Source organism: Brachionichthys hirsutus, chromosome 2 (assembly GCF_040956055.1).
Source record: "Brachionichthys hirsutus isolate HB-005 chromosome 2, CSIRO-AGI_Bhir_v1, whole genome shotgun sequence".
In the NCBI taxonomy this organism is placed as follows: domain Eukaryota; kingdom Metazoa; phylum Chordata; class Actinopteri; order Lophiiformes; family Brachionichthyidae; genus Brachionichthys; species Brachionichthys hirsutus.
The window spans coordinates 5,407,464-5,421,010 of record NC_090898.1 but is presented as its reverse complement, the minus strand read 5'-3'; the positions used below and the strand labels follow the sequence as shown (position 1 = coordinate 5,421,010).

Below are 13,547 nucleotides of genomic sequence, written 5' to 3'. Positions count from 1 at the left end.
ATGACTCTAGTGGCGAAGAAGATGAAGAGGACAAAGGCAGAGCAGAGGACAAAGTGGTGGAGGCTGAAGAAGAAGAGCGTTGTGTGGCTTTCAGGGAAGAGGTGAGACAGGCTCTGGGTGGGCAAGAGAGGACTGGGTGTGTCTTCTGGAAGGAAAGGAGCTAAGGAGACCTGGTGGTGGAATCAGGAAGTGCAGAAATGTATACATAAGAGGTTAGCTAAGAAGAAGCGGAACATTGAGAGGACAGAAGAGAGCAAACAGGAGTACAGGGAGATGAGACGCGAGGCAAAGGCCAAACACATTACAGTTTTTCCATTTTCCTTCCCCCCCTGTTTGGGGTCTTCTGGTGCTTTAACAAAGGCCCAGTTTGTGTATCCAGGTGTTTGAAATGTGTTCTGTACATTTCTTCTCCTCTCCCCCTGCAGCTGAGGAGACATTTTGGGCCCAGTCTTGCTGGGTCCTGACGACTGCTACTTTGAGTTAACCTGGAGATCGTGGGTCGGCGTGGGTGGTTTCCTGTACACGTCGACCCCGAGGGATCCATTCCTGCCAATCTACACGGCATGATCTAAATGCATTAGGTTCTGCCATTCCAACGCATTTCTCAACAGCAGTTCCGGTACGGCTCTGTGATAGCTTGTTACACCAAATATATATACTGCTTTCACAACAGGAAAGCTTCCACTGCAGTAAAATAACCAAAAAACCTTTAATGATTTTGCAAATCATAGTCTCATCTGGATAAATAAAACACTGCATGCCAAGACGCTCGTCTGTCCGTCCTTGTGAAATGTGTTTTTCTCTGTTAGAAATTCACATTATAACTTTGAAAATTAAAGGAAAAAACTTTGAAATGACGACATTGTTGAATGAGTACAAACTAAATATTTTCCAATCATAACCTCCCGCAACACTTTAAGACAATACACCATAGCTCTATTTTTTTTTTTTTTTAAGATAATACAATTTGAAATAAAGAGAAGGCCAAAGCAAGGTGAAAGTGTAGCAGGTATATTTATCTTTCTAGCCCCTTGTTGCATGCTTCATACAACCTCAACAGAACCCGTTGTACTGACACAAACACAGTATAGAAAGGAGCCGCTTTCGGGATATTTACATGAAGTACCAAAGACCACCGTGCCTTTGAAGGGAACGTGATGCAAAATGCTGACAGGAGGCGATGGCTGGGGGTAAAAGGGACGCAGCCACAGAAACACAAGAAAACACTCACAAACAATATTCTATCAGTCCGATCTCTGCCCCATTGCTTGATCAGTCTCTGATACAGGCTTCTCTATATGGCTTCCATCACCCAGCGCTGCAAGTCCTCCATGTCATCATCATCCTCCTCTTTCTTGGCTTTAAGGGGTAAAAGAGACAGAAGGCAGAAATGGTTTCATTTCACTGATCTCAGCCGAATTCCAGACCTCACCTTGAACCTCCTGAGTAATAAATCACGCCTGGAAAAATAATTACTTGCTGGATGGGCGAAACTAGAAACTAGATATGATATTGACAACATTTTACAGGAGTTTGGCATCATCAAAAACAATTATCTGAAGCCTTCGCCTTCCTTGATTACCTGGCTACTGTGCCGAGCCAAAACTAGTTCAAAAACAAACCCCCTGTAAAAGCCAAATGTCATTCAACCCTCCCCAAGAAAGCAAATAACTATGTTTTCAATAAATATCATCTCATCCCTTTAACTCAAGTTCCTGCAGCAACTCCTCTCAGAGTTTTTACGTCAAGCTCTCACCAGGCCTGGAAGGGAATGAAGTTGAAGGCACGTTTGGGAGGGGGACGTTGTCCGATCCCCCGATCTCCAGCAGATTTTTATCCAGTTCCTCCTGCTCCAACTCATCGAGTTCAGCCAACAGCTCATCCTGAGGAAGATGACCAGTGACAATGAGGACAGCTGTAATCAAACTCATTCATGCAATTCAAAATACATTTACATAATTACGTAAAGATCAACTCCGTGTCTCTTTCAGAACTTGGTGGTGTAATCGGGTACTAATCTTCTGCATCGAGTGTTGCACTAGAGAGAGTATTCATTCCTTCCTCTCACGTCATCCCAGTGTGATAAAGTTGATGCGTGAATGGTCATAAAACCACAAGGGGCAGTATCAAGCACGGCATTGGCTGAAGGTCAAGACCATTTCTGATTGTACATGTACAAGCTATGCAACCCACAACATGAGATAATATTTATACAGAGTATGCATGTCAGTAGACTTTGCACCCGCAGAAAGGGAGCCCTCTGTTCTCAAGAAGGAATCATGGCCGATGAGACGCTGCCCTTTCAACACGCCACTGATCAAAATGAAACGCGTCACATACCTCATCAAACTCCTCTCCAATGCCGACAGGTCTAGAGATGGCATCAGAGATTTCAAGGGCCAGCTCTTGCTGTTCTGTGATGTCCTGCATCAGGTCGTCCACCTTATCGATGTCCCTGAAAACAACAGATGGCGAAGAATGAAAACCAAAGCCTCATTTACCTGGATGCACTGATACGGTGGCAGTAAGAGCCGTGAATCAGGCGTCCCGCAGGGTAAAGCGACATCATGTGGGCAATTAATGATGAGGACATGAGTACAAATCGGTTTCTTTTAATTTACTAGCATGTAGAAGGAATTCACAGATTATTTTAAAACCAAATTTGAAATCACTTGTTTATATTCTCTACATCCGGTTATAAACAAGGCGCATTCCTAACAATCTTTCTTTAGTCTGAGTATTTTTCAAAGTCTCTCTGCTCCAACAACAACAATTAAGAAGCAGCCAGTTCTAAATCTAATATTCTTACAGTCAGGGACAGATGGATCGTGCTGTGAAGAACTGAATCAGTGTCTGCACATACATGTTTTCATGGGCAGACTTCATGGCCTTCGCAGCATAGCCCAGGTTCTTGAGAACTTCGGTGTTGGTGTTGGCGTTCTCGAGAGCCTCTCTCTGGAACTCGATGGTGGAAAGTGTGCCATCAATCTGGGTGAGCTGCTTCTCATATCGCTTCTTTCTTTTCAGTGCCAGAAGAGCCGCTGAGGAAGCAAATTCCAAAAGGAGTTAAAAACCGACAACCAGACATAGAAAGTAAAAAATGTAATTCAGGAATGGCAAACCAAGGAATCATGGGGGATGTTTTGGCCCATAAACAGGAAGAGAGCCTGAATAAGTAGGTGGGCAAACATTTACAGTGTCAATGGATTCTAAAATGAATGCTGACACTAATTGCCACGAACGTGACTCAGATCAACGAAGAGGAAATTACTCTGAGAAAATGGAAAATAGGATGAATCAGCACGGACGGTCATGTGACCAAAACCACTGCGTGGGACAGAAGCTGGGTTGACTCATTCTGACAACTGACCAAGGTAAGATAGGAAAAGCTGGATATGTTTTTGACAGAGTTTTTTTTTTTTTTTAGCACTGCAGGACTACAGAAAAACTACTGGATGGATCTTGAAGGAAAACAAATCTGAAGATGGGTGTTGGTCCAACTTAGATCCCATTAAATGTTGAGAGCAATCCAGATACCTGTCTGGATACAAACAAACTACAGATTTTTATATTTATAATTGATGCTTCTTCAAAATAAATAAATAAATAATTATTAGTATCAGGCCTTCAGAATCAAGCTTAGCCATTTACCCCAGTATAAGGGAGTCACAAGATAAATGCCACCCGGAGCCGCTTGTATTCCAAGGCCCAATTATTTAACCCAGTCCAGAAGAGCCTCCCAAAAGGTCTATAAAGGTTGAGCATAAACAATCCAAGAGCTCGACAGTTCGACTCGTTTCATTCTGACTGGTCTACAGATCATGTAATTTGCTGACATCTGACATTTGTTTTGTTTTGTTCTGGTCCAACCCCCCCCCGGCCTGACCCACAGCACGCCCTTTCAGCAATCTGCCCCCCCTTCACAGATCAACCCTTGTCCTAACTCTGAACCGACACCTTTATTGCTACCCTTCTGTCGTCTGATAACGAATCATGTCGCTTGACACACCTTTAACAGCCCAGAGAGTTAGCCAACTTAGCTAACATGCTAATAGTTAGCCGAGGGTTGTTGACCAGGAAGTGTGATTTAAAAGTAGAAAGTTTATGAAAGCTCAAGCCCACAGCTCACCTCTTTTGTTTTTCGTGCCGTTTTTCTTAGCAGTTTGCAGCTCCTGCTCGATCTTTTTCTCTAGAAACTCCTGTTTCTTCTGCAGCATCTCCTCCGTTTCGCGGAGTTTGTGGATCGCCTCTTGTGGGCTCGGAGCCTTCCCGTCTTTTCCTCCCCCAAACAGCTTCGCGAACAAAGACATGTCGTGACGCTCAGCGCAACAAAGCTGGATATTCGGCAAATCTTTGAGAAGAAAGGCTCTAATTACGATCAGCCACCTCGCTGCCCGTCTGCTGGCACTTCACCCAAAACTGTTGACGTTTTGTCTATTTCCGGTAAGGCCTAGATGACGTACACAGGGACGCACGGGGCGTCGAAAAGTGGGCGGGGAAACCTCACTGGAGGAAGAAAGAAAAACAAAATTGGATGTGATTTTTATCTTTATTTGATGCTTTAGCCATCTAAACCTCTGGAAGGCTCTTTCTGTGAACCGAACCGACCTTCCGGATATTGACAGATTTAATTGGTCCGGATTAGTTTCTTTCTTCACTGAGAATAAGAAGCACCTTCAGATCCGGCTGTTCTGTTTCTTATCCATCTGCCTCACTGGTTTGCTCTCTCTCATCAACCAGACACTCTCTTCTCGCTATCCTTATATTGTGGAAATAAATACACATTTGGTGTCATTTTCTTTTAGACTTTAGAATCTAATTTCATTCATTTTCTGTAAATTTACAAGAGAAAAGTCAGGATAGAAACAGCACTGCTCCTCGTGAAGATTAAAATGATCGTATCCATCATTTAAATGATCAAAGCAGTTTAATCAGCCAGAAACATTTTCATCTTCGAAAGGCCGAACGCTAAATGAGGAAAAAAAGCAAACTTTCCACAGAAGCAGCAGTTGGGGGGGGTTTATGCATTTTAATTCGTTATGATACTACATGATCCATGGTGGCTGTTTAATTATTTTCTTTCTTAACTATAGCATGTTAACGTTAGATCTTTTTGTTACGTACACACAAAACAGCATCCAATCACTGTGCGATACACTGTTACATGGTGTGACCGTAGCTTTGCTTGAAGCCCCGATGCCTTTCTTTAACGTAGTGTGTATTCACAGGCCAGTCCTCCACCCACATTCCAACTTCCTTGCTCCTCGAGTTCCCTCAGGCAACGACGAAAAAAACAAAACTTGTCTGATGATCATATGATAGTCGGGATAATACAGCCGTGTTGTCTGTTAACTCGCAACCACCCACCAGGAAGCAAACAGATGACTGAAGCGAAAGAAACACACACAAACTGGCAAATCAAACTGAAGGTGGTCCCTTTAGATTCGGGTTTTTTTTTGTGCGTTTTGCTAGTTTTAACTTTGACACACAAAATAATGATAGTAAACCCAGATCATTTCATGCAGACTGTAAAGTGGACACTTAATATAGTGCATTTGAATATTATACACAACAGAAGCATCATGGATACATGATAACTAGAAAGAAGCAAACACCTGCTGTTATACGCTAGAGGAAGCAAACAATATTCTCTGGGCAAAAGCGAAAGGCGGAGGCCAAAAGCATCGTGACTGACTGAACGTAATCTTGTGACGATGTTCGGGTCAGTTTTGCATAAGATCACTGCATGAAGAGGGAAGGGACTTAAAGCATTTTAACTGAACTCGATCACTGAGCAGCATAGATTCTTAATCTTTATACAGATTTTTGCTAAATTCTGTTCCGTTTAGTTTTTACAAACGGGCAAATATTTGATTTATATTATTCTTTCTGCTTCTGTGTGCTGAACAGAAGCTCAGTCGGTCAGAAGGTTTAGTCAGATTTTCAACAAAAACCTAGTTTTCTGTTCCAAGCGAGACGTCCGTTCAGATCAGCTTTATTTTCAAACCAGCCATCTTTCTTTAATTCTCAAACCGCAATTTTATTATTTGTAGTCTCCTCCAGATAAAAACATCCATACAACCAAATCAGGCCTCCTGCAGGAAGAAAGATTAAGAGACACACACACACACACAGACAGACAGACACGCAGCTTCTACTGGCTCAAATCTTTTAAATGCATACATTGCAAAGACAATATTTGTTTTTTGTAAAAGCCTTTTACTGATCAGTTCTGTTCGCCTCTATGAGCAGATTACCAGCAATAATTGGAAGATAGATTTATCAGAGGAGGAGCGTTACATCCTTCTGACAATGCGAGGGCGGAAGGAATCGATAGAGAATGATTGGATGTCTAAAGAATGAGATGCATTAGACATCCAATCAGCATGAATACACTTCCACATGACACTAACCAATACCTGTGCAAGTTGCGGAAGATCATTTCGGAAGGAGGGATGGAAGGAACAGATCAGAAGTGATTATTTATCACACACAAAAAGAGAGAGAGACCTGTGACAACAATGCTTGCACTCGTGGGATTACTTCCTTTTTTTTTCTTTTGACATTAAATTATTTCCCATCCAGACAAACATCATATTGTCTAAAGAGTGCAGGAAAACAAAAGAAAAGAAAAAGAACAAACCCAGACGACATTGCTGTTGCTGACTAACAGTGTCCTCCTGAGCACGCTGTCCGTCCGTCTGTCACCGTGTCTCTACAGGGCCAGCTTTCCGAGGATGACTCCAATGACAAAGAAGAGAACACAGAGCGCCAGAACTCGGGTGCTCAGGCCTTCATCTCTCATGGACGAGGTCGCCATGGTCGATGAGTGGGAAGCAGCCATCGAGGTGACCTTCCTCTTGCGCAGTCCGTCGTCATCCTGCCATTAAAAAGAAGGCGGCGTCAGAGAAGCAGGCAGAAAAGAACAGACTGACGGGTTGTTCCATTTGTTATTTCCACATAGACTCAAACAAAAAACCTATGGATTTTCTTTGTGATCACTTGGTATATAAATGAACACACACAGTGAACATAAGAGCATTTAGTGCAGGGGGTTCCCACCGTTGGTGCTCACACCCCCTGGTGGGTGCGAGATAACCTTTTACTTTAACCTTGGATTATGCAATTTATCAAATATAATAAATGTTTAATGGTTAAAAAAATATATTCTTATGCCAATACCCTTTAGCACTTATCGTAAATACATTTGTAGCTCAAATTTAGTATAAATTGCATTCTTCATCTTCATGTGAGATATTACTTTCTTTTTCCAGAGGTGTGCGGCATAGAAAAGGCTCGGAACCCCTAACTTAGTGGGAAAGAATTAAACACTCCAACTATAAGGTTTTCTTTTTACACAGATGCCACGCAAGAACAATGAAAGTCAAAGTTGTCATCACCTTTTGTTGAGTTACACAGAACAACAATGACGGATGCACTAGTCTGTGATTTTAGACAGCATGCCGGAGTTCCACAAGTGCAGGTGTGACATATAACCGGTGTGTTGGGAGTCGAGTGTGATGTTTCACATGCACATTGAACCGTACCTTTGCAAACAACAAAATAATCAGGGAGAAAGCTAATTTAATATTCCACTTAAATGGTGTAGATCTCGTGCGCTGCTTGGAAGGAGAGGCCCTCCCGGGTTGCACGTTTTCTCCACCATGTGTGGATTTTTTCAGGTCATTTTCTTCTTCTTTGAGCACTCCTTTTATACAGACATAGAGCTGCTGGCGACAGCGACCGTCTAGTAAACCTTTATATAGAATGTTGAAGCACGATAAAGGTTTGACCTTTCTGCTTTGGGTAGGGTCACGCCAAAAAGGCTGCGTGTGCGCAGGGAGGTTTAATCAGGTTCTAGTCAAGGCCCCCGCTTGCAGAACAGCAATGATCACTTAGGACGATACACTTACTGCAGTTGCAGTCTTAGCTGCTGCATTAATGTGGGGTTTTAGGGAGATTTAGCACTATAGAATACAGAGTAGCGTCTTGCCATTTTAGTTCCTCTCACCCTGATCTGTTTATTTTCTTCCCGTAGCCTCTGCACCTCCATTTGAAGCCGCTTGCACTCTTCCATGATCTTCTTCACCTCTCCGTCATCCAGAGAGGCGCTGGACGACTTGGGCAGCAGGGAATGCTCATTCTTAACAGGGGAGGCAGAGGAAGACACAGTTTTGACGCTTTCACTCTCATGCTGTGGAGAAAGCGAGGGTGGAGGAACAAAGCGGGGTGAGAGGAGAGGGAGCAAAAGGACGGGGGGAAAAGTGATATACAGAGACATGATACGGGCGTGAGACGCAAGTACAAACGAATCATGAGAATAAAAAGCATGTGACGAGTGTGTGGTGTGACGGTGATGAAGATGGAGACTGAGAAAATACTGAGGGGCGGGGGGGGCTGAGGAAACATTTCATGTAAATGAATATCATTTGACTCTTTCAGATCTAAACGGACCATCATCATCCTCATCCGTTCCATTATGCAGCATTTCAAAGTTTGCGTGACAATCCAGATGAACGGAAGCCAAAGAACTCACAGTTTTGTCATTTTCTAGGGGCATCTCAAACGCACATCTCAGCTTTGAATCCATCAGTTCTTCCGGCTTTGCCTCCTTCCACTGTTGATGAGGAAATAACAGTGTTGGCCAGAAAGAGAAACAGAACGCGTACGCCGTAAACACGCACAGCTGTGTGCACTATAACGGTGAAACACACATACAAATATCCGTTGATTAAGAAGCACCTTTGACGCCCTGCTACTCACCACTCCTTCCATGTCGGTCATGTCGTACGGAGCCAGCATGGACTGCACCATGAACTTGTGTTTACTCTTCTCATTGGGATCATATTTGAAAGGCTGCAGCATAACTGAACAAAAGCAACAGCAGGACGGAGAGTTAGGGCAAAGATAACTATGCAATAACAATTATTACACAAAGTGCAGTTGAAAGATCGTTAGCGGAGTTCACAATTAGGATTAGACCATTTACGCCTAATTAAGTCACTAGTTGTACAAAAATGAGCGATCATTTATCAGTCACTTAAGAGTTAATATAACAGAGTTACATACTTAAGAGCATTAAGGTTCTCGTTGAAGAAAATCCAGTTTGGTTGGTTTGATTTCTATCACAGCAAAGCAGACACTGAGCTATCTGATCAACAGCGACGCAGTAACGCAGGAAAAAAAAAAAGATCAAGCTGTCGTAAATGCCTTTTAGAGGCGAGCAAGTCACTAATGCAAGTCTCCAAATGTAAACTCCAAACCTCAAGCAAGTCCCAAGTCAGTGCGGTGAAAGTCAAACTGATGACCGAATAAAGGCCATGAAAGGTCGCGTTTCACTGGCTATAACCACGAGTCAAAACTGCATCATCAGCAAGTACAGAACACAGATATTAGGACACTTTATGAAAACCATAAACGCTTTACAACAGCTGTGCAGCATGAAAAACAAAACAGAAAACAATGCAGACAAAAGTAAAGTACACTTGAAAAGTGCTGCCTCCCTGAACATCTTTTTTTTTGGGGGGGGGGGGGTCAAGTCCAGTCATGTGACTCAAGCCTTCCACATCTGAAAACTGATTTTGCCTACAAATGTTTAAAAAAAATGAGGAATCTGTGCCTTTATAAACTACACCAAGTTCACCACATACCTACATTTTCAATCATTTTCTCATAAAAGCTTAAGACAGAAAGATTCCAGTCTCATTTGTGTTTCCGTTTGCTGAAATTCACAACAAAAGACCCCCCCCCCCCCACACACTTTTTTGCTCAGATTCCAAACTACCTCGGTCTTAAATTAGACATATTGTCTGAAAGCAACCGAAGACATTAGGATGGTGCTGATCAAAGATGCAACACCAATCACTTCCTTGAATGACAAGTGGAAAACCTTTGAGGTTTTCGCAAATGCAAATTTTACGCACCAGAGACAATGACGGAGGCTCCGGGATCGATGACGCCGCTGTTTGGGCGCACACAGTATCTGCGAGGTGCAGTCGTCTTGACTTTGAAACACACATTTCTCTCTGTGGGGTTGGTCAGCTTCAGAGTGGCAGTGACAACATCTGTAAACGGACCTGAGGACACAGAAGCAGCACGGTGACTCCCGGGCGTGTTGTTGGTGCACACAGCTTAGAGCTCCATTTATTCATCTTCAAACTCGTAGCTAAACTTTACATTTCATGTCTGCAAGAACACGAGCAGTGTTTGCTCAGAAGAGATCGACATTAATGCCTCACAAGAAAACAGCACACAGAACAGTCAAGCGTGCGCTTCATTATTCATGAGTGGCTCGGAGCTAAAAACTACATGCGCTCCAAAAGTTACTACCGGTAGATGTAAAGGCTCCAATTGTCTCGTCTGATGCGAGACATTTAGTTAGAAGAAAAGTAATTTAACCCTCGTTGCATGAGGCTTCCCTCTCAAATGGTTTTATTGGCTGTTTGCAATAACCAACCAAGTCAAACACTTAAATGGCACATCTGGAACGGAACTTTGCTGCAAACATGCCAGATAGCCAGACCCCGGCAGTTCCACGTAGAAGTTGAACCCTTTCTTCCTGGAAACACGATTCCCAATCTGAAACATTTTGGCCCTCTTAGAGGTATCCAAGCTGGACACTGTGATGGCCTCTCTGAAATGAATGCTAACTACGTCTTTGTCTTTCCGTTTATATAATCAATGTTTCTTCAGTTCTCTTGCAATGAAAAAAACATATTCATGATTCTAGTTGGTAGGCTTATGAAGGTTGGAACAATGGTTGAATTCTTTTTGGGTAAATATCTATTATATATTATTTACAGGATGAAAATCGTTGAGACTGTAGAAGTAGCATTTTGTGCTGCTCATCCGAAATGGTTAAATCTGTTGGCTTAAAAACTACGTTTGACTTTGTTGTTGTAAAAGCTGGTAGAAAGACTGTTACAATAAACCTGACATGCAATGTTGGTTTTATGTTTACCTGTAACACACAAAAGGCCCTGAAGAGGCCATCTGGCCACGTTTAATGAATTCTAACCGGACAATCACGTCATTTCTGCAGACATAATCACACTTAACGCCGAATTATCGCACAACATATCAATTATCCCCCCAGTGCACATGCTCGGGCTGCATTTCCAGAGCCCTTCGCCCTGAAAATAGAAAAGCTGTTAAAGAATCCCGGTCGCAGATCTGAGCACACACGAACAGTCACTGCTTGACAGATCGTTAGCAACAGCATCGGTGGGAAGATAGGATATCTACTAATGTTTTTTTTTTAGACCATATCACTGTTAGAAATGGTTTCAACGGACAAAAGACAAAAGCATAGGAGCAAATTACCCAATTAAGTGTTAGAAAATGAGATGGCGGCCTGCCCTGACAGCAGTTTGCTTTGCTAGATTTACTAGCTAAATGCGACCTAGCTAGCTAGCTAGCTAGCTGCTTGCCATCGGCGCACGCACAGTCATTTTACCTGCAATTAATTTTCCATCTCCCTTCTTATTTAATCGGAGCGGCTACAACTTGACGACGTATTACCAAATGCTGGCGAGTGCAGAAATCAACACAGCGGGCCATAGTTAACGCAGTCTCGGTTAGCCTCCCAGGCATCGGGCCTGCCCTGTGCCCGAGTATTACCTCTGAATTTCAGTTCGTGTTGCGGCTCTAGCACCAGGACTTGCTCCGTTCTGGCCATGCCTAGGGCTTCTTCCGGTCGTCACAGCGAGGGCAACGATGTTTTACTGTCGGTAAGCCCGCAGAGGTGAACCAGTTCGCTCCCACGCCCACGGCTTCCCTGCGAGAGGAGGATAATGACTGCCACAGACAGCTGCTACAGGCTAAACTTGCTCGTGCTAATTTCGCTCACACTGTCACAGCCAAGACAGAAACGGGAAGCTCATGTTCGAATGGTACTACGGTGAAGACATGCCCCGCCCCCGCCTACTGTACCTCTGATTGGCTATATCGAGCCAAGAGGGATGATGATTGGGTAAAGAGCATCAAGGCGAGCCAATTAGAGGCAGAGCTGTTTGGGAACTGGTGTTATCATAGTAGGATTCCCACATCTGAAGAGAAGCAGGAAAGGACGGCGTCATGGGATGGGCGGCGCTGGTGCGGGTGTTTTTCTTTTGCATAAATAAACCATATCCAATTTCACACGCACAAGTATTTATTGTTAAAGAGACAAAAAGTATACCGGAAGAACCTTTATAACACCACATGGATGAATTAGTCACACAATCACTGAGACAAAGAACAAGTGCCATTGAATGATTCAGAGATGATGTCACGCTAGTCCCTAAAAAATGCACAACATAAAACAACTTACCACGCATAAGTACCACGACATAAATATAAATATATCAAATATAAACATGGAATCTTAAGCGTATTTGAATCACGCGAGATTTTTTTTTAGCTCCAGTACCATGAAAACTCATTATTTTATCCTTCAAAATTACATCTACTTTTGCAAAAATTATTAGATTAAATCATTTAGTAACAGACTCCTATTCTCACTAAGAGGTGTTTTATTCCTGTTACTGTACCCTGCCTTGTTATGAAGTTTAAAACCATTGTCGCTTTGCTTTTCTGTTCTGTGTCCTTTTAAAAATACAGCTTTTTCCTCAGAGCTGTCTCCTAACACAACTCTACCCCCTGCTGACCCCCCCCATCACTTCTGGTCATATGTACACATCATTCACCCATCTGTAACATATGACCATAGTACTTAATATGTATAGTATGTTCATATACATATATGATAGTATGTACAGTGTTTCATGTCATCATTCATATAGAATGTCCACCAGTAAATGTCCATGCACTTGAATCTATGTATATTTTGTCTATATCCATCCATAGAAACCCATATTTTAAATCTAGCTGTATAGAACATTCATAGCACCAAATCTGATTCTGTGTGCCTAACTGTAAATATTTTTAACCTGTATATTCGTCCAACAATTGAACTTCTGAAGTTCAGAGGGTTTTAGCGCCTTCATGCCGCTGCACCAAAATTGTGAAGCATGATTGGCACATCAGGCAATCCCCTTCATTGTCCGCCTCAGACAAGACTTAAAGCGTACTTTTATTCATTGGCATCCGAGGCAGCGTGACGCACTCTATTTTTTCTATACTTACGTTTCCCCATTTCATGTTAATTCCATTTATTACCGCCACTGAGGAGGTTATGAAATCACCAGCGTTTGTTTTTTCGTCAGTGAGCAAGATAACTATCTCACCACCGAATTTCATCGGGATGGGATCCAGAATAAAGCCAGTAAAAAATATTACATTTTAACATTGAAAACCACATTTACGGATTCAAAAATCAGTTAAAAACACATATCAAATCCAATTCACTTTTCATGGTTGGTGTATAAAGATACCAAGAACAATTTAGAGCCTTTTGGTGATGATCCAGATCACCATGTGGACGGTGTAAATCCAGTTAGGAGGAGAATGAGCTGCTTGGCGGAGGTCTGCGCTCTGAGTGCCTTCCTAGTTTATGCTTTAATCTCATTAATCTATGCTTTAACATGTACAGAACTGTGTGGGCGCGA

General features: G+C 42.7%; 2 protein-coding genes across 3 annotated transcripts; both read right to left on the bottom strand.

Annotated features, from left to right (window-relative positions):
* Positions 1–995: 995 nt before the first annotated feature.
* Positions 996–4,430, bottom strand: chmp4ba (charged multivesicular body protein 4Ba). Its single transcript, XM_068747823.1, has 5 exons — positions 4,130–4,430; positions 2,864–3,041; positions 2,341–2,455; positions 1,757–1,883; positions 996–1,359 (listed from the first exon to the last, which is right to left on the bottom strand). Exons 1-5 carry the CDS (start codon positions 4,308–4,310, stop codon positions 1,295–1,297), a joined length of 666 nt encoding a protein of 221 aa, XP_068603924.1. The 5' UTR covers positions 4,311–4,430; the 3' UTR covers positions 996–1,294.
* Positions 4,431–4,564: 134 nt separating this feature from the next.
* On the bottom strand, positions 4,565–11,840 carry LOC137900968 (vesicle-associated membrane protein-associated protein B/C-like). 2 transcript variants are annotated; one of them, XM_068745074.1, is made up of 6 exons: positions 11,620–11,840; positions 9,924–10,076; positions 8,764–8,867; positions 8,537–8,617; positions 8,012–8,194; positions 4,565–6,880 (listed from the first exon to the last, which is right to left on the bottom strand). In XM_068745074.1, the coding sequence occupies exons 1-6, from the start codon at positions 11,675–11,677 to the stop codon at positions 6,716–6,718; spliced, it is 744 nt and encodes a 247-aa protein (XP_068601175.1). In that variant the 5' UTR covers positions 11,678–11,840; the 3' UTR covers positions 4,565–6,715. The 2 variants fall into 2 exon arrangements, with proteins under 2 accessions (XP_068601175.1, XP_068601176.1); XM_068745075.1 differs by having other exon boundaries at positions 8,012–8,143.
* Positions 11,841–13,547: the final 1,707 nt, after the last annotated feature.

Bases quoted from the DNA above. Each gene is read 5' to 3' on its own strand.
- chmp4ba (XM_068747823.1), bottom strand. From the start codon at position 4,310: ATGTCTTTGTTCGCGAAGCTGTTTGGGGGAGGAAAAGACGGGAAGGCT. The intron at 3,042-4,129 runs GTGAGCTGTGGG...TTGCTTCCTCAG, and splicing joins CGGCACGAAAAACAAAAGAG to CGGCTCTTCTGGCACTGAAA. The intron at 1,360-1,756 runs GTGAGAGCTTGA...TACCCCTTAAAG, and splicing joins TTCATTCCCTTCCAGGCCTG to CCAAGAAAGAGGAGGATGAT.
- LOC137900968 (XM_068745074.1), bottom strand. From the start codon at position 11,677: ATGGCCAGAACGGAGCAAGTCCTGGTGCTAGAGCCGCAACACGAACTG. The intron at 8,868-9,923 runs GTGCGTAAAATT...GCTTTTGTTCAG, and splicing joins AGCCTCCGTCATTGTCTCTG to TTATGCTGCAGCCTTTCAAA. The intron at 6,881-8,011 runs GTGAGAGGAACT...TTTTAATGGCAG, and splicing joins AAGAAAATAAACAGATCAGG to GATGACGACGGACTGCGCAA.